This window comes from Perca fluviatilis, chromosome 8, assembly GCF_010015445.1.
Source record: "Perca fluviatilis chromosome 8, GENO_Pfluv_1.0, whole genome shotgun sequence".
NCBI lineage: Eukaryota > Metazoa > Chordata > Actinopteri > Perciformes > Percidae > Perca > Perca fluviatilis.
In genome coordinates this window covers 38,630,424-38,657,211 of record NC_053119.1, presented here as the reverse complement: position 1 = coordinate 38,657,211, position 26,788 = coordinate 38,630,424, and the positions used below count along the sequence as shown (strand labels likewise).

At 42.3% G+C, this 26,788-nt stretch overlaps 1 protein-coding gene across 8 annotated transcripts in view; it reads left to right on the top strand.

Annotated features, from left to right (window-relative positions):
• Window positions 1-26,788, top strand: part of fgd4a (FYVE, RhoGEF and PH domain containing 4a) — a 65,518-nt gene that overhangs the window by 15,560 nt on the left and 23,170 nt on the right. For 5 of the 8 annotated variants that reach the window (XM_039807695.1, XM_039807694.1, XM_039807707.1 and 2 more), the window contains one exon: window positions 23,536-23,619. In XM_039807695.1, the coding sequence (XP_039663629.1) occupies window positions 23,536-23,619 (84 nt within the window). Of the gene's footprint in view, window positions 1-9,250; window positions 9,459-19,032; window positions 19,206-23,535; window positions 23,620-26,465; window positions 26,487-26,788 lie in introns of those variants that run through there. The other 3 variants (XM_039807700.1, XM_039807697.1, XM_039807699.1) reach the window with 3 other exon arrangements.

Genomic DNA, 26,788 nt, shown 5'->3' with positions numbered 1-26,788 from the left:
GTTTGTATACTAGCAATGCATCAAATTATTTTGTGTAATGTCAAAATGGTTGCTCGTAATGAATTTTTTTCATTTGTCTTTATGGTCCCATATTATTTTACATTCAAGTCACATCAATGCAGGAAAAATATTCTGACAGCCCAATTTTTCCTGAAAAAAAACATGTTTGTAGATTGACTGCGCACAACAGGGGACAATTAATTGTAAAAATTAGAGGGGTTAAGTGTTTGATTGCATTTCTCATACCAAGCGATGTGTATTTGTGAGTTAGTGTCTGCATTAAATCCAAAGGATTGGTCGGCTGCCTTCATGCAAGTGTACCTGCATGCCGGTAATGCCTGTATATATATATATATATATATATATGTATATGTGCGCTTACGTCAAATTGCATACTGTATAGAGACAACTTGAGCAGGTCCATTACTCACTGTCTGAAAAACCAATACTTCAATGGTCACCATGGAAACAATACAATAGGTCTTCCTGCAGATAATAATCAATGAATGTGTTGGCTCATAAGAGGTATAATTTCCTAACATAATATTCAATGTGTTATTCAATGTTCACCACACCTCAGATGCCGGACATTCTTCTGAAAGTCATTTCCTGGTAAAATAGCTCTTTACACTGGCAAGAAATCAAGAAGATTAGATTAGATTAGATTCAATTTTATTGTCATTGTACAGTGTACAGGTACAACGACAACCAAATGCAGTTAGCTTCTAACCAGAAGTGCAAAAAAGCAGAAAAGTGCAATGTGATGTACAAAGTATAAACAGGTGGTGCATAGGCAGGACAAGAAATATATTGCAGTGTTATAAGAGCAGAATAAATATGGCTATGTAATATGAACAGTGTATGAACAACATGTACAGATATGTGCAATTAGTAGGTTAATTGTCACCGGGACGCAGAGCTAGAGTACAGTGATAGTGATAGTCGCCGAAAAGAAGCTTCCTCTGAACCTGCTGGTACAGGTGCGGAGAGACCTGAAACGCCTCCCAGAGGGGAGTGGGGTGAACAGACTGTGGTTGGGGTGAGAACAGTCTTTGATGATATTCTGTCATTTAATAATAGTTCCATGCATATCATCACATTATTTTTCAGATAACAGCAACATATTTTCTTCCTCAATATAATGCTATAATGCCATTGCTGAGCTATGTGCTGTCACATTTACTCTCAGCTACCACTGTGCAACAGTCTCACTGATGTACACATCCTGCAACTTTTTAACAAAATTAGCACCACTTAGGCTGAAAGCTGTCAGGGACAGTGCATTAGGATAAATGTGCACACTGAGTTTGTTAGATGGTTTCTTTTAATATCCTCATTTGTCACTTTTGGTTAGGACAATAACGGCAGTGCTTAATTAGGCCCAGAATGACTGTGTCTGACCTTAAGCAAACAACATCACAGTATTAGAGTCATGGATTTACTCCAGTTTTTAAATGTGTGTTTGTCTAACTTCTTGAACCCCCGAATATCCTCTTAAACGTTCCTTTATGGAGTTAAAGTCAGCAAAGTGGAGCTGTGCACCACATTTACAGTTTGGTTTGGTCTGTTTTGCATATAGTGGAGAAAAATAAAAATTATGTTAATTTATTTTGGATCTATGGATCTACAAAATTGCAAAAATCCCTGCTTGCAAAATCGAGGGAGTCAAACATGTGCGTAGCGTTAGTCAGTCAGTAAGTAAGTAGGTTGCTCAAATTTTATTACAAAACAATGTGCACTCAAAGGAACATTATAGTGGGGCTCAAGCTTTTTGTTCTCTATGACTGAGTATAATTACATACTCACAGTTGGTTGTTGTTTTGGTCCAGTCTGAGGCCACATGAAGGACTTGCACCCCAGTGTGTTTTTGGCCTACCTCTACTAATAGAGACCCTTGGGTGATGCTGTTGAAAATGACATAGTGTGTGTGATATTTCCAGAGACATTGCATTACCTTACTTGTTGATACTGAAAGTGTTGATCCACAGTTTTCATCTGATCCAGTACTCTTTATCCAATTTTGCAACCTACTGGCAAACCATATAATCTCATATGACATCATATGATGCCAAACATGGCATTGGAGACTTTTTCATTTTTGTCCTCTGTTCTTTGATATATCTGTGTACCATTAACAGTGTTGGACGGCAATTTGTTACAGTTATGTGATTACTTGTCAGCAAAGAGTAGTGTAAGAGAGTACAATTTGAATTCATTAAAGGTCCCATGACATGCTGCTTTTTGGATGCTTTTATATAGACCTTAGTGGTCCCCTAATACTGTATCTGAAGTCTCTTTTATATAGACCTTAGTGGTCCCCTAATACTGTATCTGAAGTCTCTTTTATATAGACCTTAGTGGTCCCCTAATACTGAATCTGAAGTCTCTTTTATATAGACCTTAGTGGTCCCCTAATACTGAATCTGAAGTCTCTTTTATATAGACCTTAGTGGTCCCCTAATACTGAATCTGAAGTCTCTTTTATATAGACCTTAGTGGTCCCCTAATACTGTATCTGAAGTCTCTTTTATATAGACCTTAGTGGTCCCCTAATACTGAATCTGAAGTCTCTTTTATATAGACCTTAGTGGTCCCCTAATACTGAATCTGAAGTCTCTTTTATATAGACCTTAGTGGTCCCCTAATACTGTATCTGAAGTCTCTTTTATATAGACCTTAGTGGTCCCCTAATACTGTATCTGAAGTCTCTTTTATATAGACCTTAGTGGTCCCCTAATACTAAATCTGAAGTCTCTTTCCTGAAATTCAGCTTTGGTGCAGAATTACAGCCACTAGAGCCAGTCCCACAATGAGCTTTCCTTAGGATGTGCCGTTTCTGTGTCTGTAGCTTTAAATGCTATTGAGGAGGAGAGGGGGCAAGGTGGAGGCTGGGGGTGTGTCCTTGACCAACTGCCACTTTCATCGTTTGAAAGCCGTGATGTCTCGCTTTCTCATGGGTGGGCCAAATTCTCTGGGTGGGCAAAGCAGAGAAAGGGGAGGTAACCTTGCTCCTTATGACATCATAAGGAGAAGATTCCTGATTGGCCCATCTGAGCTTTCATTTTCTCAAAGGCAGAGCAGGATACCCAGGGCTCGGTTTACACCTATCACCATTTCTAGCCACTGGGGGACCATAGGCAGGCTGGGGGAACTCATATTAATGTTAAAAAACCTCATAAAGTGACATTTTAATGCCATGGGACCTTTAAATAGATGTTAACTTCAATAAACTCACAGTTATTGGGAGTTCCAGGACAGATTGCTGCTAGACAAATGGAAAAGGAAAAATGTGCCTCTCGGTTATGGAAATTCAATCTGTCAGACGTCTCACCAAGTCTTTAGTTCGGACATCACTTCCTTGTTCAGTGACTAACACAGCCCCGGACCACTTCGTCAACGCCGACACTGTTCTTCTTGATCTGTAAGTTTATACCACAGATAACGACCATACTGTACATTAAGCCTTCAGACATATATACTGTACATATCTATCGTTAGCTTAGGTTGTTAGAAAGCTACTAACTTTACCCAGGGTAATTGTAATGGCTCAGCAGTAGGATGTCGATAAACACAAAATGCCAACAAAGGTCCTACTCTAGTAAACTAATTGAATTGATGATTGCATTGCCACTGTGCATATCTAATTGTCAATTACAAAATGCATATTCAAATTAAATGACAAAATTGCGAAATGAATTGCCATTTCAATAAAGAGGACAAAATACTTTTTTCTCCATACAGAAAATTGATCAGGAATCAATAAGAGAAGAATCAGACCGATAAGCAATATGGCATTGGTATAAATAAAATCTTATCAATTTCCATCCCTAGTGTTGCGCGCATGGCTGCAGGCTGTCTGACCTTGTCTGAGAGCGCAGTACTGACTTGTCTGTGGTAATGGTTCTGCAGTAAATGTCCAGAAGGAAACTGAGCATACAGTTATTTCTGTAGCGCGCTGATTTCCTGCATGTGGTTTACACACCCACACTCACACACATTCATAGTCCGCAGAGACATGCACCACACACACATACCGCTGCTGATGGTGACGTCTGGACATAGTTATTGACTCTCTCGGCCTTCCAGTCACTAATTACTGTGTTGTGTAATGAGGCCGGCACAGACTCACAGTGTGTATCAAGGTGAGCATGAGACTAAGAGTGTGTACACTCTTAGTCTCATGCTCATGTGTGTCGGCTGTGAGCAGGTCGTTTCGTGTAACGGCTGAAAGGATTTTATTTTAATGGGCATCCATGTCCGGTTATAAAGGGTTAACAATAAAGGGTGTGTTAGATCATTATACAGAGAATCACCAGCCCCGTGCTGAATTTCCAGCTGTGGTAAAACATTACTAAACAGGGAAGTGAGATGAAAAAGTAGAGAGAATGAGATCAGTAAGGAGGAGCTGGTTAAAAGGAGACAAAGAAATAGGTGAAAAAATAGATGCAATGACAGAAAGGAGAGTAGAAAGGAGGTCAGGACTATGGCGGCTGTCAGTCTGAATTCAAAAAGAGATGGACAGAGTGAAGCTCCTTGACATTAAGATCTTTTTAGGCGAGTGCCTTAGGTGTGACTGTGGACTGTGTGTGTATTTGTGTGCGCATCGTATTCAACCAAAAGCATGTTTCTTCACACAACTTGTGAAAGCAAGACTTCTCTCAACGTGCCACTGTGACACTTATCGGTGCCTGTAGGTTATTTTCACAGACATGTTTGACAATATGAGAACAAGTGAGTGCTCTTTCTCACCATGTCAACACTTTAGCCACTCCAGCCAACCGCTCGGTAGTCTGCTGTATTCTGCTGAGAAGCGCAGAGTGACAATGTGAGTGACAATGGAGGAAGACGATGCAAATAGATCTATAAGACCCAGTATGATTTTGACATACAATTCATTTTTGAATTTTTTACCTCAGCTGGAGGCCTAAGTGGTTATCTATAGGTTGGTAACATTATCTGACACTTGGACTTATGAAATCAGCTTAAAACCCCAAATATGAAGAAGAAAAACATGCTATGTCATCAAGCTAAAACAAAAAAAACTACTTCCTGAAATGAAAACATTTCAAAGGCTTTCACAAGAGCTGTACATTTAAGACTTGAACTTGACTCTGACTTAGGGCTTGAGGCTTGAATTGGACTTGACTTACTGTAGACCTGACTCTAGGCTAGTAAGCAAAAACATGCACGGGTCAAGATTTCAGCCGGTAAAGTCCTGATGAGACTGATAGGAATGTTGTCAGTATTGAAGGTATTAGGTCATAAACCAAAGTATTGGGCAAATTCAATTTTTGACCTGATGATGGCGCTCTAAGATAAGTGAGGGGATCACAAAAGTTATTATCGTTCATCCCGAGGGGAACATGAATGTCTGCATGAAATTTGATGGAAATCCATTCAGCAGTTGACATAAGACATTTTACTCAAAATAAAAAGGGCCAAAAGTAAGTTGTTGAGTAGTTTAGTCTGGGACAAAGTGATGGACCAACCAACAGACTGACATTGCCATCCACAGAGCCATGCATGCTAAAAAATAAATAGGCTACATAGCCACATGTCTTGAATCTTTAATTATTAGGCTTATGGATTTGATGTAATTGTTTAAAGGGGTGATAGAATGCAAAACCGATTTTACCCTGTCATAGTTGAATATCGACAGTTCGGTGGGTAAATAGGACATACATAGAAGCTCAAAATCCCACTGACACCCCTTTACTATGAAAATCTCATATTTTGAAACTGCCTCTGAAAACGGGCGAATCCCAACAAAGCTGAGTTGCTTACGCAAGCATCTCAAAATCCGGAACCTTAAGAGAACAGTCACGCCCCAATATTTACATAGGCTACACAACTGACCTGAGTTCAGGTAGTCTTCTGAATCTAGCTAGGTCACGCAGATCTCTGCTATTCCATTACAAAATTCACTTCTGAAACTTTTTATGCGAGAAATCAACCATATAAAGCTTGAATATGGGCCGCTTCGAAAATGGATGGCTAATTGCAAATTTTCTCCGACTGTGGTGTCGGGTTTTAGTGCCGGTGTTGGTGCTGCCTGGGTTGCTACATCGCCCGCCCTGACCGCGCAGTGTCGCGAGCTTGTTACGCCCGCAATCTTTTACCGCAGCCCGCAGGTTCCAGTTAATCTTATAATGGGTATGTGTGTTGAGTTATTTAAACAAACAATCGGGGAAATAAAGCCTCTTGTCCGCGAGTCTCATTGATAGATCCGCGGTGAGATGGAGTCCATCAATGAGAGCTAGCTAGCCTCCTCCTAACTCTGACATTCACAAAAATACATTCAATTGAAATCCGAAATCGGACAAGTGTTAGCTAAGCTTTGTAAGACCTTGAGGAACCTGTAATATTCATGCCGTGACGAAATTCAAACTGTAAATATACCTTAGTTATGCGAAGTGAGCAAGCTGCGATATTTCCCCATTGTAATGAATGGGACATATAGCAAGCAGCTGCTGGTCCTACAAAGACGCCTATGCGTTCATAAAATGCATAATGGTCAGCTAACTAATACAATGATATTTCCCCATTGTAATGAATGGGACATATAGCAAGCAGCTGTTCGTTCCTACAAAGACGCTTTAGCGTTCATAAAAATGCCTTAAAATCAAATCGACACAACGGTTAGCTTTATAAGACATTGGGGAATGATGTTGTATAAAAATGGGTGGCGAAATTCAAACTGTAAATATAATTTAGTTATGGCGACGATGTAGCTAGCTAGCTGCGGTATTTCCCCATTGTAATGAATGGGACATATAGCAAGCAGCTGCTCGTCCTACAAAAGCCTACAGCGTTCATAAAAATGCCTTAAAATCAAATCGGACACAACGGTTAGCTTTATAAGACATTGGGGAATGATGTTGTATAAGTGGCGTGCGAAATTCAAACTGTAAATATAATTTAGTTATGACGACAATGTAGCTAGCTAGCTGCGGTATTTCCCCATTGTAATGAATGGGACATATAGCAAGCAGCTGCTCGTCCTACAAAGGCTACCGCGTTCATAAAAATGCCTTAAAATCAAATCGGACACAACGGTTAGCTTTAAAAGACATTGGGGAATATGTTGTATAAGTGGCGTGGCGCAATCCAAACAGTAAATATAATTTAGTTATGGCGAATGTGTAGCTAGCTAGCGGCGGTATTTCCCCATTGTAATGAATGGGACATATAGCAAGCAGCTGCTTGTCCTACAAAGACGCCTCACGTTCATAAAAATGCCTTAAAATCAAAATCCGGACACAACGGTTAGCTTTATAAGACATTGGGACATTCAAAACCGTAAATGTATTATTTATAGATATAGTTATGCCGGCAGCTGGCGCCCGGAGCCCCGTATGCAGTATCCACAAAGGGTGACTTTGCCCTGGGTATGGAGCCCAGCAGGCTGTCGCTTTCTCGTCAGACTGTGTGGAGCTCCTAAAGTCCGACACGTCTTACCAAATTTGCAATTAGCCATAAATTTTTGTAAAACGGCCCATATTTCAGCTTTATATAGTTGATTTCTCGCTTAAAAAAGTCTCAGAAGTGAATTTGGTAATGAAACATTGCAGTGTCTGGAATATGAGATTCTGTCGCTTGTGTATTGGGGATTCGCTCAACCAATCAGCGCGCGTCTCTAATGTCTGCGTATGGCAAGTCGCTCAACCAATCACCGCGCAGCTCATCTAAATATTCATGACCATACCATATTTGGAAGAAAAGCTCTTGTTACAAATAGGGCCAAAACACAGGGATGCATAAGGGCCAATAAAATATCAACCAGGCCATTTTCAGCCCAACCAATGTTACATACCCCATTAGGAGACCATAAGGAACAGTGTGAAATACCCTATATAATCATTCTATCACCCCTTTAAGCTTTATATATATACAATTATTTACACAGCTTTGAAATATTTGGTAAGTTTTCAGTGACTTGCAATTGACCCATGAAGACTGTTAACTTGGACTTGAGACTTGACTTGAGACTTGCTTTGATAAGACTTTGACTTGACACAGCGCTATTAGTCGACTAGTTGATTAAACGTTACTATACCCTCGTCTGTCTGCACCAGAAATACTAGTCACTTAAACTTATTATTAAGATTATTATTATTAGGAGACCATCCCCAATGAAGTCTTGTCCTCTGACCGGTCTTCGGCCCCTTTCTTCCACCCCGTTGCGTTCTCCCGGCCCCCGCCTGCCCCCACCTCCTCTTTTTCAAATGGGTTCAGCAGTCAGTCTGGTTCCTATCCTATTCCACTGAATTGGCCAGCAGTACACTTAAACTAGCTTACTAGCTAGCTAGGCGGCTAGCATGTAAGCTACAGACTAAAGCTAGCGACTTAGCGGCCTACGAACAAACTAAGCGGGCTAACGCCAGCTCGCTCAATGAATCAAACTTACGCGCTAAGATACTAGTGGTATAAGCGGTGCCTCTTAAACCACAGTCCACATGGGAGTTTCATGAAATATTAACCATACAGCACCACACACTGGGTTTGTAAGGCAATATTCGAATATTTGGTTCTTTTTGTAAATATTTCTCCATGTGACTCCTCTTAGTGTGTAACCGCTGTTCGGTTGTCATGGGAAAAGAGTGGGTGGCCTTGCTTTGCACTTCTCCCACTACCTCCAACCTACTCTGTGCTGCTCAATGTGATCCCTGGAAGGAAGGAGTTCAAAGCACATTACACAAGCCACTGAGAGTTAGGAAGATGACAAATGATAACTGATTTCTATAAACCTTTACTTCAGGATTCTACTTTATAACACACACACACATCCATTCTTCATCATCTCTCTCTCCAGATGCCTTGCCTTTCTTGTGTCACCCCTCCCCTCTCTTCCTGTTCTGTGTCACGCTCAGCACCTACATATATCTGCCATATAGCCACCAGCAGCAGCAGGGACAGCTGATGAGTACGCCCATTGGCTTCTTCCCCTCTCACTGGCCCTCCCCTCGCCCAACACAATGGGACTGATTGTCCATGCGACACACACTCACACACAGAGGGGGCTTTACTCTGGGGCTGAGTGTCGCTCCCCCGCCATATGCCCATCTCCGCTGGAATGTGATTATCTTCACTCGCTATAGAGAGGAATGAGGAAAGGGTAAAAGAAGAAGGAAAGCATCGGGTAAGGCAAGGCGGGAGGTTGAGATGAAGGGCGAGATAGTCTGTCACTGAGAGTGCAAGCAAGCGTGTGTGTGAGAGAGAGAGACACAGAAAGAGAGAGAGAGAGAGAGAGAAGGGAGGATGCACCCAATGCAGCCAGGCAGCAGTTTACCACGAGCCTGAATCTGCCAGTGCGAGGAGCGACAGAGCGCAGAGAGAGAGAGAGAGAGAGAGAGAGAGAGAGGGGAGGGAGAGGTCTTTTTACTTAAGTCTAGCAGAGTATTTTAATTCCTTCACTAGACTCCACCTCACTGCTCTCACCGGACACAACCTCCTCTCAGGTTAGTGCCTCTCTCATTTTAGACCGGTTTACCAAATCAGCACCGGAGTGCCGTATCCATCGAGTGCACAATGCAGCCGTGGGGCGTTGGGTTAACAGAGCTGATAGACAAAATGTGGGTGGTTCTTGACCACAGAGACACTGAAACGCTGTTTGCCATTCTACACAGCCACATGTCGCCTGCTGAGGCTGATGGTTAACAAAGAGGGGAGCACACATCACGAAAGACAAACCCTGGATCTCACCACAGGATGTTCCTGTGACCGGTGCTGTAGTTAAGCGTGGCAGCGGTGTGTGTGTGTGTGTGTATGTGCATGTGTGTGTGTGTGTGTAATAGAAAGCAGTGGGTACTCTAAGCAGTAGGAGCTGTATTGGCTGGAGGGGACTATTAATTTTCTTTAAGGCGTTGTTTACTGAGCCGCTCAGCTGCAGTCTAATGATATGCACTACACATCTGCAACTCACACACACACACAGATCACAAGCACACATGCTTGTGCACGTCGAGGCTACTGCTGCTGATTTCAGTTATCTCTGTTTGCCATGATTGGCATAATCGGCCTCAGCTGTCCACAGTGAGCTGTGGGAAAATATGCAAGAGTGTGTGTGTGTGTGTGTGTGTGTGTGTACATTGTGGCTTGCTGTTCCTGAAATGTCTGCAAACAAAAACTATGATTTAAAGTCACCTTGTCATTACAGCTGTAATGCAATCTCTTGATGATAAATGTAATCTTAACTGCTTGTAGTTGCTGCATACTGTCTTGGCTCCTAACAGCAACAAATGAAAATGGCTTTGTAAATAGTATAGTAAGTAAGTAGTAAAAAATAATAAATGGTTGCAATATTGAGCTTTTTATTATTGGACAAATAAATGAGAAAATATGCATCATGCATCTCCCCTTGCTTGCACTCACTGGAACTTTGGCTTGCTATCTCAGCAGTTGAAACCATTAACTTTGTCTGCAGCAATATATTTTCTGTAGTGCTTCCTCCGCTCTCTGTGCTTGGCTTCCCATACAGGCAGGCAATGGCAGGGCTTATACCAGATCCTGCTGTTTGTGCTGCAAAGGAGGCAACCATTCAACGGTCCTTTTACTAACAAGGCTCCTCGCTGTGCCTGTGTGGGATCCCACTGAGGGGGTTCCTCCAGGATCAAGCAAGTCCCTGCATAAAATCTCAAGAGCTCAGGTGGAGAAAAAAAAAGGGAGGTTAGGAAGTTAGGAATGCTTCTGTGGCAGTAAGGGAGACACGCTGCTGTCCCTGTAAAAGTTATGGAGTCATGAAGTGCTTGGGTTTGGTGTTGAGTTGTCAAGATTGAAAGATCTGATTGCTCCCGAGACTTATCGATATGTCATGTTAAGTTTTCATCAGAAAAAAATTGTCAAGGGCCAATATGTGGGCTTGTTGCAGTTCTACTCAGATGGTTAAATAAGCAGACTCTGGTGGATGTTCTGGTTGGATTAGTGGGCAAAGGCATATACAGATTTGTAGGTTTTGATGAACATGAACATGTCCTCTTCATCACCTTTCTCCTCACTTCCTTATGTTGTTGTGGAAATGTCTCTGCACGCAGTATCACTGCTCAGGGGGAAAGGGAACCTATCATAAAGGCGGCAGGGCCAGGTACGTGATTTGACCAAAAATGGGATTCAAAAGGAGACAGCTTGTTGTTTCTAAAGAGAAGCTAAAAGTGGGAAGTGCTTAGAGCCTCATCACACTGAATACTAATGTACACACATGCACATGGATCCTCACTTACTTACATTATGGCTGGTATTTTTTGCAGGTATTTGTGTATGAGTCTGTTACATGATATGTGTCAGTGTAAGTCCCCCCTGCACAGTCTCTGAGTCAGCAACTGCAGCTTACTCATTATGGGATTCATCCACCTCACCTTCCCTGCTTCTTTTCTCTTCCCCTTAACTCATGGATTATTTTGTTTATTTCTCCTCATTCTCTCACTGTAATGCCAAGGTACACATGCTGTGTTATTGCCCCGCACAGACATCACCGGTTCGATTTGTGGTAGTCCTCATTGTCATTTTGTCCTCTCTGTGCACGGTGGTTTGTCTTTCTGCTGAGCCTCTCATGACACAGACCAGAAATGCTGATACAGTTTGACACTTAATTCCACCAGGACGTGTCAGATTAAGTGCTGTGTGTGTGTGTGTACTTGCGTGCGTGCGTGCGTGCGTGCGTGCGTGTGTGTGTGCGTGTGTGTGTGTGTGGGTGTGTGTGTGTGTGCGCGTGAATGCAGAAAAGCAGGTGACTCAGTTTATGTGGGTTTAAATATGGAAAGTGCAGAACTGGCTTAAGAGAAGATTTTTGACAAGCATGGGGACAGAAATGAGGAAGAGAAAGTATGATTTAGTTAATGCATGAACAGTTAAAGAGGAAGTTTGTGTCATTTGAAATGTTAGTGTCAGTTTCTCTATTTCTCTCCCTGCCTCATTAATGCCCCAAACTTGGCTGCAGGCTGGCCTGCAGGCTTGCTTTCAGGACTGCAGGGTTTTCTGTGCATTCCAGCTCTGCGCTGAGAATACGGCTCCAGCGCCTCCGGTCAGAGGGGCTCATTCATACCGAGTACAATGATCCTGTTTGAGGCACAAGTTTTTACCCACGCTGTTTGATTGGCATTATGTTCAACTTCCATTTACCTAATCCATAATGCATTGAGTCAAATCTGTTTGGCAATAATTAATCTCTGTTTCTTACTGTTGCTTATGAACTGGAATTGATAGGAGATAAACAAAAAGACATTTAAGAAATTGAAATGGAGAATTCATCAGGAGTATTTTGATTTGAATAACAATGTGTTGAGATACAGTAGTTGACTTTTCGCTAACCACCGGCGACGACCACGAACCATCATGCATGTGTGCAGAAGACAACAAGCAGACACACGTGACCCGTCCACACATGCTTTCCGCATTGTTTTTTTCACGCTCGTACTCTTAGGCGGTGTGCCTAAGCAGTATAATAGCAGGGAAACCCCTGTTTACAAATGTTAAAGGGGTGATAGAATGATTATATAGGGTATTTCACACTGTTCCTTATGGTCTCCTAATGGGGTATGTAACATTGGTTGGGCTGAAAATGGCCTGGTTGATATTTTATTGGCCCTTATGCATCCCTGTGTTTTGGCCCTATTTGTAACAAGAGCTTTTCTTCCAAATATGGTATGGTCATGAATATTTAGATGAGCTGCGGATTGGTTGGCTGATTGGTTGGCGACTTGCCATACGCACATATTAGGAGGCCGCTGATTGGTTGAGCGAATCCCCAATACACATACATTAGAGAAGCGACAGAATCTCATATTCCAGACACTGCAATGTTTCATTACCAAATTCACTTCTGAGACTTTTTAGAAATCAACTATATAAAGCTGAAATATGGGCCGTTTTACAAAATTTGATGGCTAATTGCAAATTTGGTAAGACGGTCGGACTTAAGGAGCTCCACACAGTCTGACGAAAGCCGACGTGCTGGGCTCCATACCCAGGGCAAAGTCACCCTTTGTGGATACTGCACTACGGGGCTCCGCGGCCAGCTGCCGGAATAACTATATCTATAAATAATAATTTTACGGTTTTGAATGTCCCAATGTCTTATAAAGCTAACCGTTGTGTCCGATTTGATTTTAAGGCATTTTTATGAACGCGAGGCGTCTTTGTAGGACGAGCAGCTGCTTGCTATATGTCCCATTCATTACAATGGGGAAATACTAGCTAGCTACACTTTCGCCATAACTAAATTATATTTACAGTTTGGATTTCGTCACGCCACTTATATAACATAATTCCCCAATGTCTTATAAAGCTAACCGTTGTGTCCGATTTGATTTTAAGGCATTTTTATGAAAACATAAAGCGTCTTTGTAGGACGAGCAGCTGCTTGCTATATGTCCCATTCATTACAATGGGGAAATATCGCAGCTTGCTCACTTCGCATAACTAAAGTATATTTACAGTTTGAATTTCGTCACGGCATGAATATTACAGGTTCCTCAAGGTCTTACAAAGCTTAGCTAACACTTGTCCGATTTCGGATATCAATTGAATGTATTTTCGTGAATGTCAGAGTTAGGAGGCTAGCTAGCTCTCATTGATGGACTCCATCTCACCGCGGCTCTATCAATGAGACTCGCGGACAAGAGGCTTTATTTCCCCGATTGTTTGTTTAAATAACTCAACACACATACCCATTATAAGATTAACTGGAACCTGCGGGCTGCGGTAAAAGATTGCGGGCGTAACAAGCTCGCTGACACTGCGGTCAGGGCGGCGATGTAGCAACCCAGGCAGCACCAACACCGGCACTAAACTCCGACACACAGTCGGAGAAAATTTGCAATTAGCCATCCTTTTTCGTAAAGCGGCCCATATTGGAGCTTTATATGGTTGATTTCTCGCATAAAAAAGTTTCAGAAGTGAATTTTGTAATGGAATAGCAGAGATCTGCGTGACCTAGCGAGATTCAGAAGACTACCTGATCTCAGGTCAGTTGTGCCTATGTAAATATTGGGGCGTGACTGTTCTCTTAAGGTTCCGGATTTTGAGATGCTTGCGTAAGCAACTCAGCTTTGTTGGGATTCGCCCGTTTTCAGAGGCAGTTTCAAAATATGAGATTTTCATAGTAAAGGGGTGTCAGTGGGACTTTGAGCTTCTATGTATGTCCTATTTACCCACCGAACTGTCGTTATTCAACTATGACAGGGTAAAATCGGTTTTGCATTCTATCACCCCTTTAAGCTATGATTGGACAAATCCTGTGTTTAGCGAAAGGTCAATTAGGCAAAGTTCTGTCTGTAAGTTTCAGTTGTTGCTGTATTTTCAGGGCAAACGGTAAAATACTCCTGGCATAGTTACAGTATCACTGTAAATGATTCAGAGTCACTCAGTTAGAAATTAGCTTCTGAAATGTTGTCTGTCCACCACGACCTTTCACAAATGCCACGTGCTGTCACTCTTCCTGTGTACAAGGGCTCTGTTGTGGCTCTGTTGTGTCTTACTCGGTGCATTAGAATATTACCGAGCGCAGTTCTTTGTTTGCATCGTCAGACAGCATGAGTTGAAGCCAGCATCAGATGAGTAACTCAGTAAACTCACCAGCATGTCGTTGTGAGACTTTCTCATGGGGTTATTTTGGGAGATGGAGCTATATTTGAAGTTCAGGAAGTCATTTACTTTTGCAGAGGGAATGGAAATTTGAATGGCTATTTCTGCAAACATTTTGCTTAAAAATGGGTGAATGCTCTGAATGGAAAACGCAATTATAGGAAGAAATACCCTTGGGGCATCACTTCACTGAATTAATAAAAATTTGAGAGTGCAGCTGGTGTGCTTGAGTTTACTGTAGTTTATTGCTTTTTATAGACACATTCCGATTTATTTATTACACACAAACAGAATAATGGTCTTTTATGCTGGATATACGTCACATCCACATATCTGCACTTGATCTGTGAGACATTTCAAACCCATTTGGTTCAGTCTTAGTATAAAAGGGCACGCCGTGAATAAGCACTGTTGTTCATTTGTGAACAGACGGGCCTGCTGGGGCCCAGTCAGACGTGGTGATTGGGTGGACAGGATATTGATTGACACATTTTGGAAGCTCCTGCCCAGCAGCTGTGATCTGTTTTCCAGTGTAGACAGGCAGGTCACAGGGGGGTTGGAGGAGGAGATGGAGGGACTAGAAGGAGAAAGAAGGTGATAGAGAAAGAGACAACAGGCTGGTAGAGAAAAGAAAAGAGGCACGGTGAAAGGGGGGGAAGTAAGAGAGATAGAGGAGGAGAGAATGACTGAGGACTGTCGATGTTATCTAATTCCAACATTGATCCCTTTCTCTGTGCCCAGTGATCACACTACACTGCTGTTTGGATCTCACTTATAGGACCTCTCATCAATCTCTTCATCTCTGTTATTATCTCTATTCTTTTGTACAAAATCACTCAAGGTTTCATACCTGCTGCTGTTTACCTGATTTATGGAAATAAATGTGTTAGCCATGTTTAAACATTCAGTTATGGTCATTCTTCTCTGGATGATGATTATCACTGCAGTGACAACCAAGAAACATCTTTCATTTCCTCGCTTTTTGACTATCTTTATGTGTTCTCTGAAGTAAGGACAGGAAGTGGTTAAGGGGGGGGGGGGTGCTGTTCAGGTTCAGGATCACAGCTCGCCCAGTCCCCCACTTGGCCTGCCCTCATTAGACATGGGCCACAGAGCATGTTCAGATCATGCTAAAAGCTTATCTTCACATGCTGGGCCATGTAGGGAGCACGCTGGGATTCAGAGAGTAGATGGACAGTGTCTGCACATGATGTACACATTTTATGAGGCACATGTTTAAGTTGGTGGAATGTTAGGACGGCTATATTGTAGCTGAAAAGAAAGACTTTCTGGAGGAATCTTGGTTGTATTTGCTGAGGAAGACAAAGGGTCCACTGCTCAAATATACTAAGAACTAATTATATACGCAGCTAAAACAAAAGCTTACCGCTGGATCAGTGGTTTCCAACCTTTTAGGCTTGTGACTACTTACATTATTGCAAGTTATGGCATTAATGTGGACATGAACTGTGAGCATTTTTCAAAGGATCTTTACAGTCCTGAAAGGTGTAAGTTAAAGGTGCACTATGAGTTCCTGCATGGTTTCGGCGCGATTTAATTTTTGTCTCAAATCGAAGGCATCTCTCCTTGATCCGCTATCTGCCTTCCCCCTGAACGCACCGTGAAATAGCCCGGTCTCGGGAGACAACACAGGGGTCGTAAACGTCAAACAAACACTAGGGGCACAGGCTGTGCACCAAAATACAACAAACCACTCCAGCCAATTACCGACAAGATGGTTGGGGGAGGGGGTGGAGGTGGGGGTTAGTGACAGTTAGTCAGTTAGTCATGGCAGTTACGGAAACATGGGGGGAGGGGCGAGCTTGCTCCGTTTTGTTTGGAATTTACTTGGAACGTCAACAGAAGTGACGTCATGCAGGAACTCATAGTGCACCTTTAAAGCTGCACTAATCCCCATTTTCATATTAACAATGGTTCAATGTGTGTGTAATGTGAAAGAGGTCACTCATATTGACAAATCTTACCCTCAGCTCTACAGAGCTCTGTAGCTGACATCGTTGACTGTTTTGGTTCACTCTCACCACTGTCATCCAACCCATTCAGACAGACAACGTTAGTGACTAGCTGGTGATCATAGTGCAGCAGAGCAGCTTAAGAACCATCTATTTCTTTCAGTTGGTGGAGTCCAGAAAAGAGCTAAAAAAGTAAGTGAACACTGGACTTGCTCGCAATGCTAATGCTGCTCCATGTTTGTTGGATGTGTAAATAAGCATCTGTTTGTTAACACATTTTCCATATCAGCTCTATGGTATGATAATGTGTCAATGTTGTGTTTACAGCTTGTTGTGCTGGAAGTGAGCCCTATGGTCCCTCACTGAAAATTAGGCCCTATGTTCCCACAGCCCTATGTTCCCACATTTCTAAGATTTTTCTTAAAATTAGGGCCTATGTTAGGGTTAGGGTCAATTCCATCTGTAGTCCATTGCTACTGGATAATAGTTTGGGTGTAATTGGCTACCAAATTGGGAGAAAGGGAGATAAAATCTCATACAAATTTATGAAAAAGGAAATGTGGGAACATATAGGGCCTAATTTTGGAGAAAAAAAAAATCTTAGAACTGTGGGAACATAGGCACGCTCTTACTACTACTTTAAAGTTTTATATTGCCAATGGATCACATGACTATTCAAATGTAAAAGATGTTGCTCTTAGTGATGAAGCCCCAGAGAATTATCGTCTGATTCTGCAGCTTATTGTTTGCGTTTAAGGTGCTAACCTTTAATGTTTTTGTTCACACTCGCTAAACTCACAGCGTCGTTTCTGGCCACAGCTGCCAGCTGTTTTCACCTATAACCCTCTAAAACCCCACTGCATGCTACCTGCCCACCACCAAACAGCACACAGACACAATCAGTGCAGACCAATGTTCAACAAATGTTGGACTTTATATCACCAAAAATATACTGTAAAGACATTGGCCTATTCTCTGTACAACTCATCACAGAACTAAAGTGTTAGATAGAGAGTAACGTCACACAGTATGTCCTCTTCATGCGCTGGAGATGGGGGCTCTCATCTGGTTGCCTTGACCACATAAAGGCTGTACAAGGCCTTTTAATTTTCGCTCTATTATGTTTGTGGCAGAAAACCATAACTCTTTGGTAATTGTCCATTATGGAGGGACAAGAGAGAAGGGAGACAGACGCATCTGGTCTCATTCAATAGCCAATCTCTTCTATGTCAAGCATGAAAACCTCAGACGTGTGCTCACATACACACACACACACACACACACACACACACAGACAGACAGACAGACAGATATGCACAGACATTATCACAATGGACCTCAGTATGATTAAAGGGGTGTGACTTGGCATATTAATGCATTCTCTCCTTTCCATTATTTATGAGTTACATTTGAATGGTAGTTATCCTGTTCTAGGGCAGCCATGCAAATGAGGCTGAGGTTACTTTGCATTCTGGTGTCCTTATGGTATATTTAATATTATCTATTTTTCATCATTATAGGGTTAGATTTATGTAATACAGTTAGCATGTGAGAAAATACTGGCACAGGAGCGGGAAATAGATAATGTGATTTATCATAGTAGAAAACGTGTTTAATATTGGGTTGTCAGACTGTTTGGCAGGACTGCAGATAGTTAAATATTAACTGTTACAGCTGGTTAATTTTCATCTTTTGCACGTCCCCTGATCCACGTGTTCCTCTCCCCCCTCCTTCCTCCATCTTTCCTCACCAGTGATTTTTGGTGTCTCTGCTCTTTCCACTCTCTGCTCCCACCCTGGTACGGTTGCACAATATTGACAAAATGTGATATTGCGATATGAATTATGAATATTGCGATATAGATATTAATTTAAAATAGATATTTCTTAAACATATGTAAAATTACAAAAGTTATGGGAAAATGCATCAAAATAGATTCATAAATGAAACAGGTTTTCTTGTTTAATTTAGTTTACTCTAGCAATTTCTTCACTTACACTGTCACTATGCACACACGTCATGTGGTACGCTCCATAGGGTTTGTCGCGTAGTGGACCCGTGCGCTGACGTGCACTAACATGTGCAAGCGTCTGGTGACTGGCCAATGAAACATGATCATTATGGCGTTTGAAGCGGGCTCTAAATCGAACACAACTGAGCCACACAGCCAACGGACGGGACGCAGCGCTCCACAAAATAACCAAAATATCGCAACCCCTTTCGATATAATATTGCGCAACGTGATATCGCGATAACGATATTGAGTCGATATGTCATGCACCCGTACACCCTGGGGAGACTTTGTCCTTGAGTGCTGGCTAACCCTCAAAACATTATTATTGAAATGGTTGAATCAACATCTTGAAGGATGACCTCACCCTCCTCCCTTCCTCCTAGCCCCTCCCACAACTGGTGTCACCTGGTGACTCTGAACCGGTTTGTACAGTGACGAAGCAGGTAGAACTCTAGGGGGTTGATGGGTAAATATAGACATAAAGTAACCAGGCGACAGGGCAACTTGTGTCTGAAGAGAGGACTGTAATGTACTCATAGATGTTGATGAAGCTGAGCTGAAGAGACATTCTGAAATGGATAAACATCGTGTGGTTAACAGGAAGGGAAAAATGCAGCTGTTCTGGGAAGGAGTGCTCGCAGGTACTGTAGAAATGTTTTCTTTTGTTAAACAGTCAATCAGCTCAAAAATATTGAGACAGTACAGTTTGCTTTGGTTAAATGATTGAGCTGTCGGTGAACCGCTGACAAAAGAATTGGAGGAAGCATTTTTTTTTTTACACAGAAACCGACACACACAGGTGCTGCCAGACAACTGGATCTATCAGTGTAGGTGCAGTCCCTTTAAATCAACATTTCAAGCATGCAGCGTGTCTGTTGTGGAGAAACCATGTAGATAATTAATCATGACTTGTACAAAGGGGAATCAAACCAAGTCTGTGTTACAGGTCTGCCAATGTCAGCTTTCGGATGACAGAAATCTGTAGCACAGAGGAATAAAATGTATCAGGCTTTGGCTATTACATACACAATAACAGTCTGTTATTATCCACTCAATTGTAACTATTTGTCGAAATAATTCATAATTTCAGCTTTTTGTTTTTACTCAAAAATGAGGTGTAATTTCATATAAATGAGGTTCATTCACCATGAATTTAAAATCATTTTTTTGTAAAACTAGTGGTAATAAGTTGATGATAGTGGTGAATTTGGTGGTAATGGAAAAAAAAGCAACAAAAACCTCCAAAAATAGAGTCAAAAACCTCGAGAGAGAAAAAACAGGTTGACCCGGCCTACCCGGGAGGACAGCAAGTTGCATGGTCGACGGGACAACAACACAAGGGTTAAACGTGAGTTTAATTCAGATGAAGGTGTGTTTTTGTATGGTTATGTGTGGTTTTACTCTATGCACTTGGTCCACGGGAATACGTCCATTGTAGCGTAATCTTCTATTTCTGCTCTGACTGGCATCTGGTTCTACTAAATACAGGGCATCCATAATCTATAACATGTTAGATGGCCCAAATCCACATTTTCTGATGTGAATTACAAAGTGGCTTGAAGTGGTGAAGAGTGGAGAGAACACGAGCCGTCACAGCGGGGAGATTAGGATGTCATTTTGTGTGTTGACTGATGGTCAGACTCGGGTCATAACTCATTTGGTGGTTGTTGTTTTTTTAAGATTATTTTTTGGGGCATTTTAGGCCTTTAATTCCACAGGACAGATGAAGACATGAAAGGGGAGAGAGAGAAGGAATGGCATGCATGTTATATACATACTTGTTAGTCTTCTTGTTGCTATAGAGAAGGTTGATGTACAACACAGAGACAAGGCTGCTATTAACAGCTGAGAGATTGAGATATATGATAATAGCTCTGTTTACAACACTTTGTGAGATACAGCATACACACACACGACGACGAGAAGTCAGCACTGTGCTTTTTCAGCCCCTATCATTACAGCGGTATATAAATGAAACACAAACCACCTATTTATAGTGACATCAGAATGGTGGCCACCGTTTTCTTATGTACCACTCAGGTTGTTCCAGGAGGAGCAATAGCTTTAATGCTGGTAGCTGATTGGATTTCTGTGAATGCAACTGCTGAATTTGATTTTCGTTTACCTTGACCGCCGTCACTGGAGGATTTGCTGCAGTTTTCCACCTGATTTGATGCGTGTTTAATTCATGATGCTAAGTAGAGGAAGCCTGAAGACATACAGGAGGAAGGTTGTGTTTAGTAGAAATCTGACATGACAGAATCAATACCTTTTATATTATTCTTCCCCTGTTGAGTTTCATTATTAGTGTTCGTAGCTTATCGGGAACTGTGTTTTGCATCACTTCCAAAATTCTGATAAACCAGTGTCCACAGTGCGTCTTGAAGTAGAGTATGAAAAACAGGAAATTGACAGACAGGAAGAGGAAGTTTAGGGTCAGGCCAGTAGCCGGACCACTAGACTATCCCCATCATATATTATCACTGTAGTAGGTTTCCCCCCACACCCACTTCTCAACCCCATCGATATCCTTCATGGATGTTGTCGCTCCAGTTCTGCTAGAGTGTGTGTAGGTGTGTGTTTTCAGTGCAGACATGCAGTACCTTATCCCCCAATTCAGGAAACAATAGGGGTGTGATGGCCGAGAGTCGGCTGGAGGGCGTCCCAGTTGAGTTAGTGGGTTGTCTCTATAAAGAAGTGTCAGATATGTGCGTAATGCTTTTGATAAGCTGCTTATAAGCTTGTGTGTTACAGTATATTCTGAATAGGGAATTTATATGACAGATTGAGGTTCAATTGATGTGTGTGTGCGTGCGTGCGTGCGTGCGTGCGTGCGTGTGTGCGCGTCTGTGTGTGTGAACAGCAGGCAAGCCTGTCATGAGGAGTCCAGATGGTAGGTGGAGAAAGCCCTCCTTTAATCCCTCAGCCAGGATAAAATACCCTCCTTCACAAGCGTGCACGCACGCACCCACACACACACACACACACACACACACACACACACGCACACACGCACACAGTCATCTGTACCTCCTCTCGACTGTTTGCACGACCCCACACTGAGTTTGTCCACTTTTCTTTTACGTGGCATTAGCTACACATTATGTCGGTCTTTGTTCAGCACTGCTGTTTACAATGATGAGTGACGCATGGACAGTCTACTAAAAGATTAATTCAATGACAAAATGTGTCTTAATAGACTCATAGTATATTGTTATAAATGCACACTTAAATGTACTAACAAAACAAAGAAAAGATTATGTACAGCCTCTAGTGATTTTACAGTTCATTCATGAACACCAACCACAATATGCGTTCCTATACGTTTGCATTAGAGTAATATAAAGATATTGTGTTCATTAATAATAGGTTTTAGTTATATGTAAGCTTATATTTAATGCACGTCTATTTCCGCCAGTACAACCTTCCTTGTGGCTCTTGTAAATCCCATCTGCGCTGAGTTTACACGCCGCCTTTCCCCCTACCTTTCCCCCTACCTTTCCCCCTACCTTTCCTCCTACCTTTCCCCCTACCTTTCCTCCTACCTTTCCTCCTACCTTTCCCCCTACCTTTCCCCCTACCTTTCCCCTTACCTTTCCCCCACCTTCCCTACCTTCCCCTTACCTTTCCCCTACCTTTCCCCCTACCTTTCCCCTACCTTTCCCCTACCTTTCCCCTACCTTCCCCACCCTTCCCTCCTACTTTTCCCCACCTTTCCCCTACCTTTCCCCTACCTTTCCCCTTACCTTTCCCCCTACCTTTCCCCTACCTTTCCCCTACCTTTCCCCTTTACCTTCCCCTTTACCCTTTCCTACCTTTCCTCCTACCTTTCCCCCCACTTTCCCTCCCCTACCTTTCCCTACCTTTCCCCTACCTTTCCCCCTACCTTTCCCCCTACCTTTCCTCCTACCTTTCCCCCTACCTTTCCCCCTACCTTTCCCCCGTAAAAGTGACAGTCATAAGTAACAAGACCTCAGTAAAGCTTTAGTGGAATAGAAAATCTTCCTCTGTTAACATTTCTCCTCCTAATATTTGTCCGATCCGCCCTTAAATGCATATGCAATGAGGAGATAGGCTCACCTTGCAGACACTCGCACGTATGACACGCAAACTGAGGCTCCATTCTGGTGCACGTTTGATAAATGAAGATTAGGCGCAAAAGCCTTAGTAAATCTGGCCCTAAATAGTCTATAGCATTGGTAGAACTTCTGTGAGAATGTACTTAGTTACAGCAGTGCTTTGAGCTCATAAATTAATTCTGAATTCAGGTCACCTTTTGTCCTAAAATCGAGCAAGAATAAACCTTCAGGAGAAACGTGGATAACATTAAAACAGGTTTCTCACAGTTGTTACTGGTTGGTGCCATTGTCATCAATGTGATCTCTTTGCCAGCACATATTATATCAGACAGAACGTGTGTGTGTGTGTGTGTGTGTGTGTGGGGGGGGGTGCTTACTAATACTCATGTGAGCCCATCACTTTTTTTATGACCAGTTGCTATTTTCTCTTTAATCTTTTATGTGCATATTAAACGGCTGTGTTGAAAGAGTGTGAGCTCTCCCCACAGACTATGCCCTACATATCACAGACAGACTAATTAGGCTTTCTATCTCCGAGGTGGGGGGCGGTGCATTTCTTTTCATTCTCAAAACAAACACGAGTCTACTCCTGATCTCGATAAACGCAGCTACAAGAACTTTAAAACTCAAATTTAAATATCTTCGGCTGTATGCACGTGTCCAGCATATTGTCTCAGCTATTGGAAAATGATGAAATGGTATGGCTCATATTCCTCCATTCTTAATTTGATCTCCCCTCTCTGTACAACTCTGTTGTTGCTCCTAAATAAAACATTGGGGTTGCCTAAAACGGGTTGACGCTCTTGTCTCAGATGGGTGGGGGGGTCGAGTATTAAAATATCTGCTCGTACTTCTTTTTATATCTAGTGAATTGTGTGTTTTGTTGTTGCAGAGAAAAAAGCCAGAGCTGACTGCTTCCAGTCCAAGAACGTTGAGGAGGAGGCCTGCGTGGCGGTGAAAATCGAACAGTCCACAGGTACGCAGCATCGCCTTCACTCACCTTACAGCCGGCTGCCTGCTTTTTCAATCTCTTTTTTTTTTTATGCAGCTCTTCTTTGATGATTATGTTACAGAAAGCATCTGTGGGTGTTCAGTTATAGTCGTATAGCTATTCAAGTCTCGTGTGAGGTTGTTCACTTCCTGTGGTTCCCCTGTCCGTCTGTATTTGTGCCGGTGTTGACGCGCTCCTTTTTTTTTCTTTCTTTTGTACCTCTTCTTCATCCTCATCTCGTGATGTGTGGGAGCCAAATTAAGATGCTAAGCTTTGTTACTTGTCAGTCGCCACCTCTGATTCACAGCAGGAGGGCTGCACGGATTTGCATTTGAAGTCAATATCACGGCAAGAGTTTTATTTTTTTCATGCCTTTCGGTACTTTCGAAACTTGACCAAATCTGCCAAATTTTCTACTTCTCTTCTTTCACGCATATCAGGGGCAAAGATCTCAACTTTAAGATGAGGTTTATGTGCAGAAAGATGATGCTGTGAAGGCCAGTATGAACACTCAGCACTGCAGCTCACAGCTATGCAGGAGTGTGAAGATAGCTGCTAGTCTCTGCTCTATTTTTATAACAAACGTGTGTGTGTGTGTGTGTGTGTGTGTGTGTGTGTGTGTGTGTGCCCGTGCGTGTGTGTGGCTCACAGGCTGCGTCTGTATGATGAATGAATGCGTGCCTGCCTCCAGCCCCCAGTGTCTTCCTCTTTTTCACTTTTTCTCATTTTCTCTCCTCTTTTTGTGTACCGTCTAATTCTCTCCTTTAAATCCCTCTATCCTTTCACCCCTCTTCCATCTGGCTTATCATCCATCTGTCTTCTCTGTGCTTGTCTACTGTCATCATGCCCTCACTCTTCCTTCCTTCCTTCCTTCCTTCCTTCCTTCCTTCCTTTCTGTCTGTTTCATCCTATTCTTCTTCAGCACTATTAACGCATTTTCTCACCTTCTGCCTTTAGCTCATCCCTGCTAAATAATACCACAGTGTCCAGTTCTCTCTCAGTCTCTCCACTTCCTTTTTTCCCCATTTTCTTTCACCTCCCCACAACCCCCCAGCAGTTTTGACCGACTGGGGTTCTAATCTCACGCTGGCCCTTGGATTAGAGCATGAGGCAGGGTTAATCTGAAGAAAGTCTGGGTAGTTGAAGAGAAACAGCTAATCCCCCATGCCTAGTGGAAATGGTTGTCTGTCACTCACGCAGACTGTGAGCTACACACAAACACACACACACAGTCTGTGCCAACCTGATGGACAAAATGCACGCTTTGTGTAACAGGGTAGAGTCAGACATGTCCTTTAACTACCAATTCTAATCTCATTGAGTGATGTAGGGCACCAGAAATGGTTAGGTGTGTGTGTGTGTGTTTGCATGTGTTTTTGCATGTGTGTGTGTGTGTGTGTGTGTCAGTTTATGCGTTGCTTGTGTGGACCAAGGGAAGCAGCAGTTAGGTTAGTTAGTGTCACTTTGTCTCTGTACCTGGCTTGTGTCTCTGAAAGTATGTTTCCCACTTATACTGCGTCAGCAATGAATTTAAATGGCAGGTGTGTGTACAGTAGCCTGTTTTTTTTCTCATCTTATGGCAATAACTTTATTTCTTAAACTTAATGTAAATGAGAAACCAGGTTTCCTTGATTGAGGTGCAAGGACCAGTCAAACACTGTTGGAGAAACACGGCTTTTCCTGCCATCCATGAATTTGTGAGTGTGGAGGAGGGGGAAATGTGAAAAGACTGAATATATGAATTCATTAAAATAGACAAGTCTTAAAAAGCCAATTCTCAAGCTAAACAGCTGGTTTATGTTGAAATGTAGCCATCTTTCAGTAGAGAACCTAGACTTTTATTAATCCATCAGTCCAAATGCTTGACAAAAAACATCAGTCAATCAGTTCATTTCATTTGTCACATGTACATCGTACAAGGTACAATTCCAGTGAAATGTAACGTAACACCACAGCATTCAGCATCAAATGTCATAAAAAAGTGCAGAAATCTGAATATCGGATTACTGGCCAGAGATATGTAAATGTGGGTTATATTGAAGCCAGGTGCCTGTAAAGACATTTCCTGAAAAGTCAGTGAAAGGAAGTGTTTGAGTGCAGGTCTGTGCAGTCCCTGTTTGAGGTCAGAGTTCACTGGCAGCATCTTTAAAGACACCAGTCAATCCTGTCCAGCGAAACCCTGCCAACAATAAGGCTACAGGTTGGCTGCTTCAAGTATTTATTGGCACTGACTTATGGTTGCACCACTGAGATGTGAGCATGAGAGTGCAGTTTTGGTCACCATTGCATAGTCATTCAGGATGTTTTAACTCCAAGTAGATTCATGTTTAGTGCTTAAAACGTACATGTTTGCTTCATTTGTCTGAAATGTGCATGAACTACCGCGCTGCTGTTAGTAGAGGTTAATGTAAAAGGAATTTAGTGAATGGAATACCTACTGGACAAACTGGTTACTGGAATGCCTGCGATTCCTTCTTATCCTGCTCTGATGACACACAAAACACGTCAGTGAGCATGCAGGTGTTTGAAAATGTGTGTGTGAATAGACATGCAAAATAAGCCCACACACATACAGTACATTTCACATATATCTACATTTGACAAGATGACAAGAACTATTTCTGTCATATCATAGCTGTTAGTATGACTTCCTGTGTTGGTTTCGGTTTTTTTTTTACGATTAGATGGGTCAAAGTTGATATATGACACTGTGCGTTACAGCAATTACTCAAAACGAGCAGGCAGCTCTGAGCTTGACTGTCACGGACACCAGGGAGCAGCTTTGCTCACAGGCTAAATACCGAACATGGAGAATCTAAAGTCGCAGGCCCTCGTACTGACTTCTACAAAAGGTACATCTCGTTCACGATAATAAGAAGCCTGTTCGTGGGATCTGCTTTTTTTTTTTCTTTTCTTTTTTCATTCCCGTTGATCTAGATTTGAACTCGTGTGTTGTTATTGGATTTTACCAGACGCACTTTTCACTTGTTTGTGTCGACTTGCTCAGTTTGCCGACTGGTTGTCTCGTTTTTATGCCTTGATTCAACATTTGCACAGGAAATGTGCCTGAGGAGGAGAAGTTGATGGGATGGCGGTTTAAAATAATAGATCAGAGGCTTCATTTAGATTTCAGCAGGCAGATGAGAGAACTGTA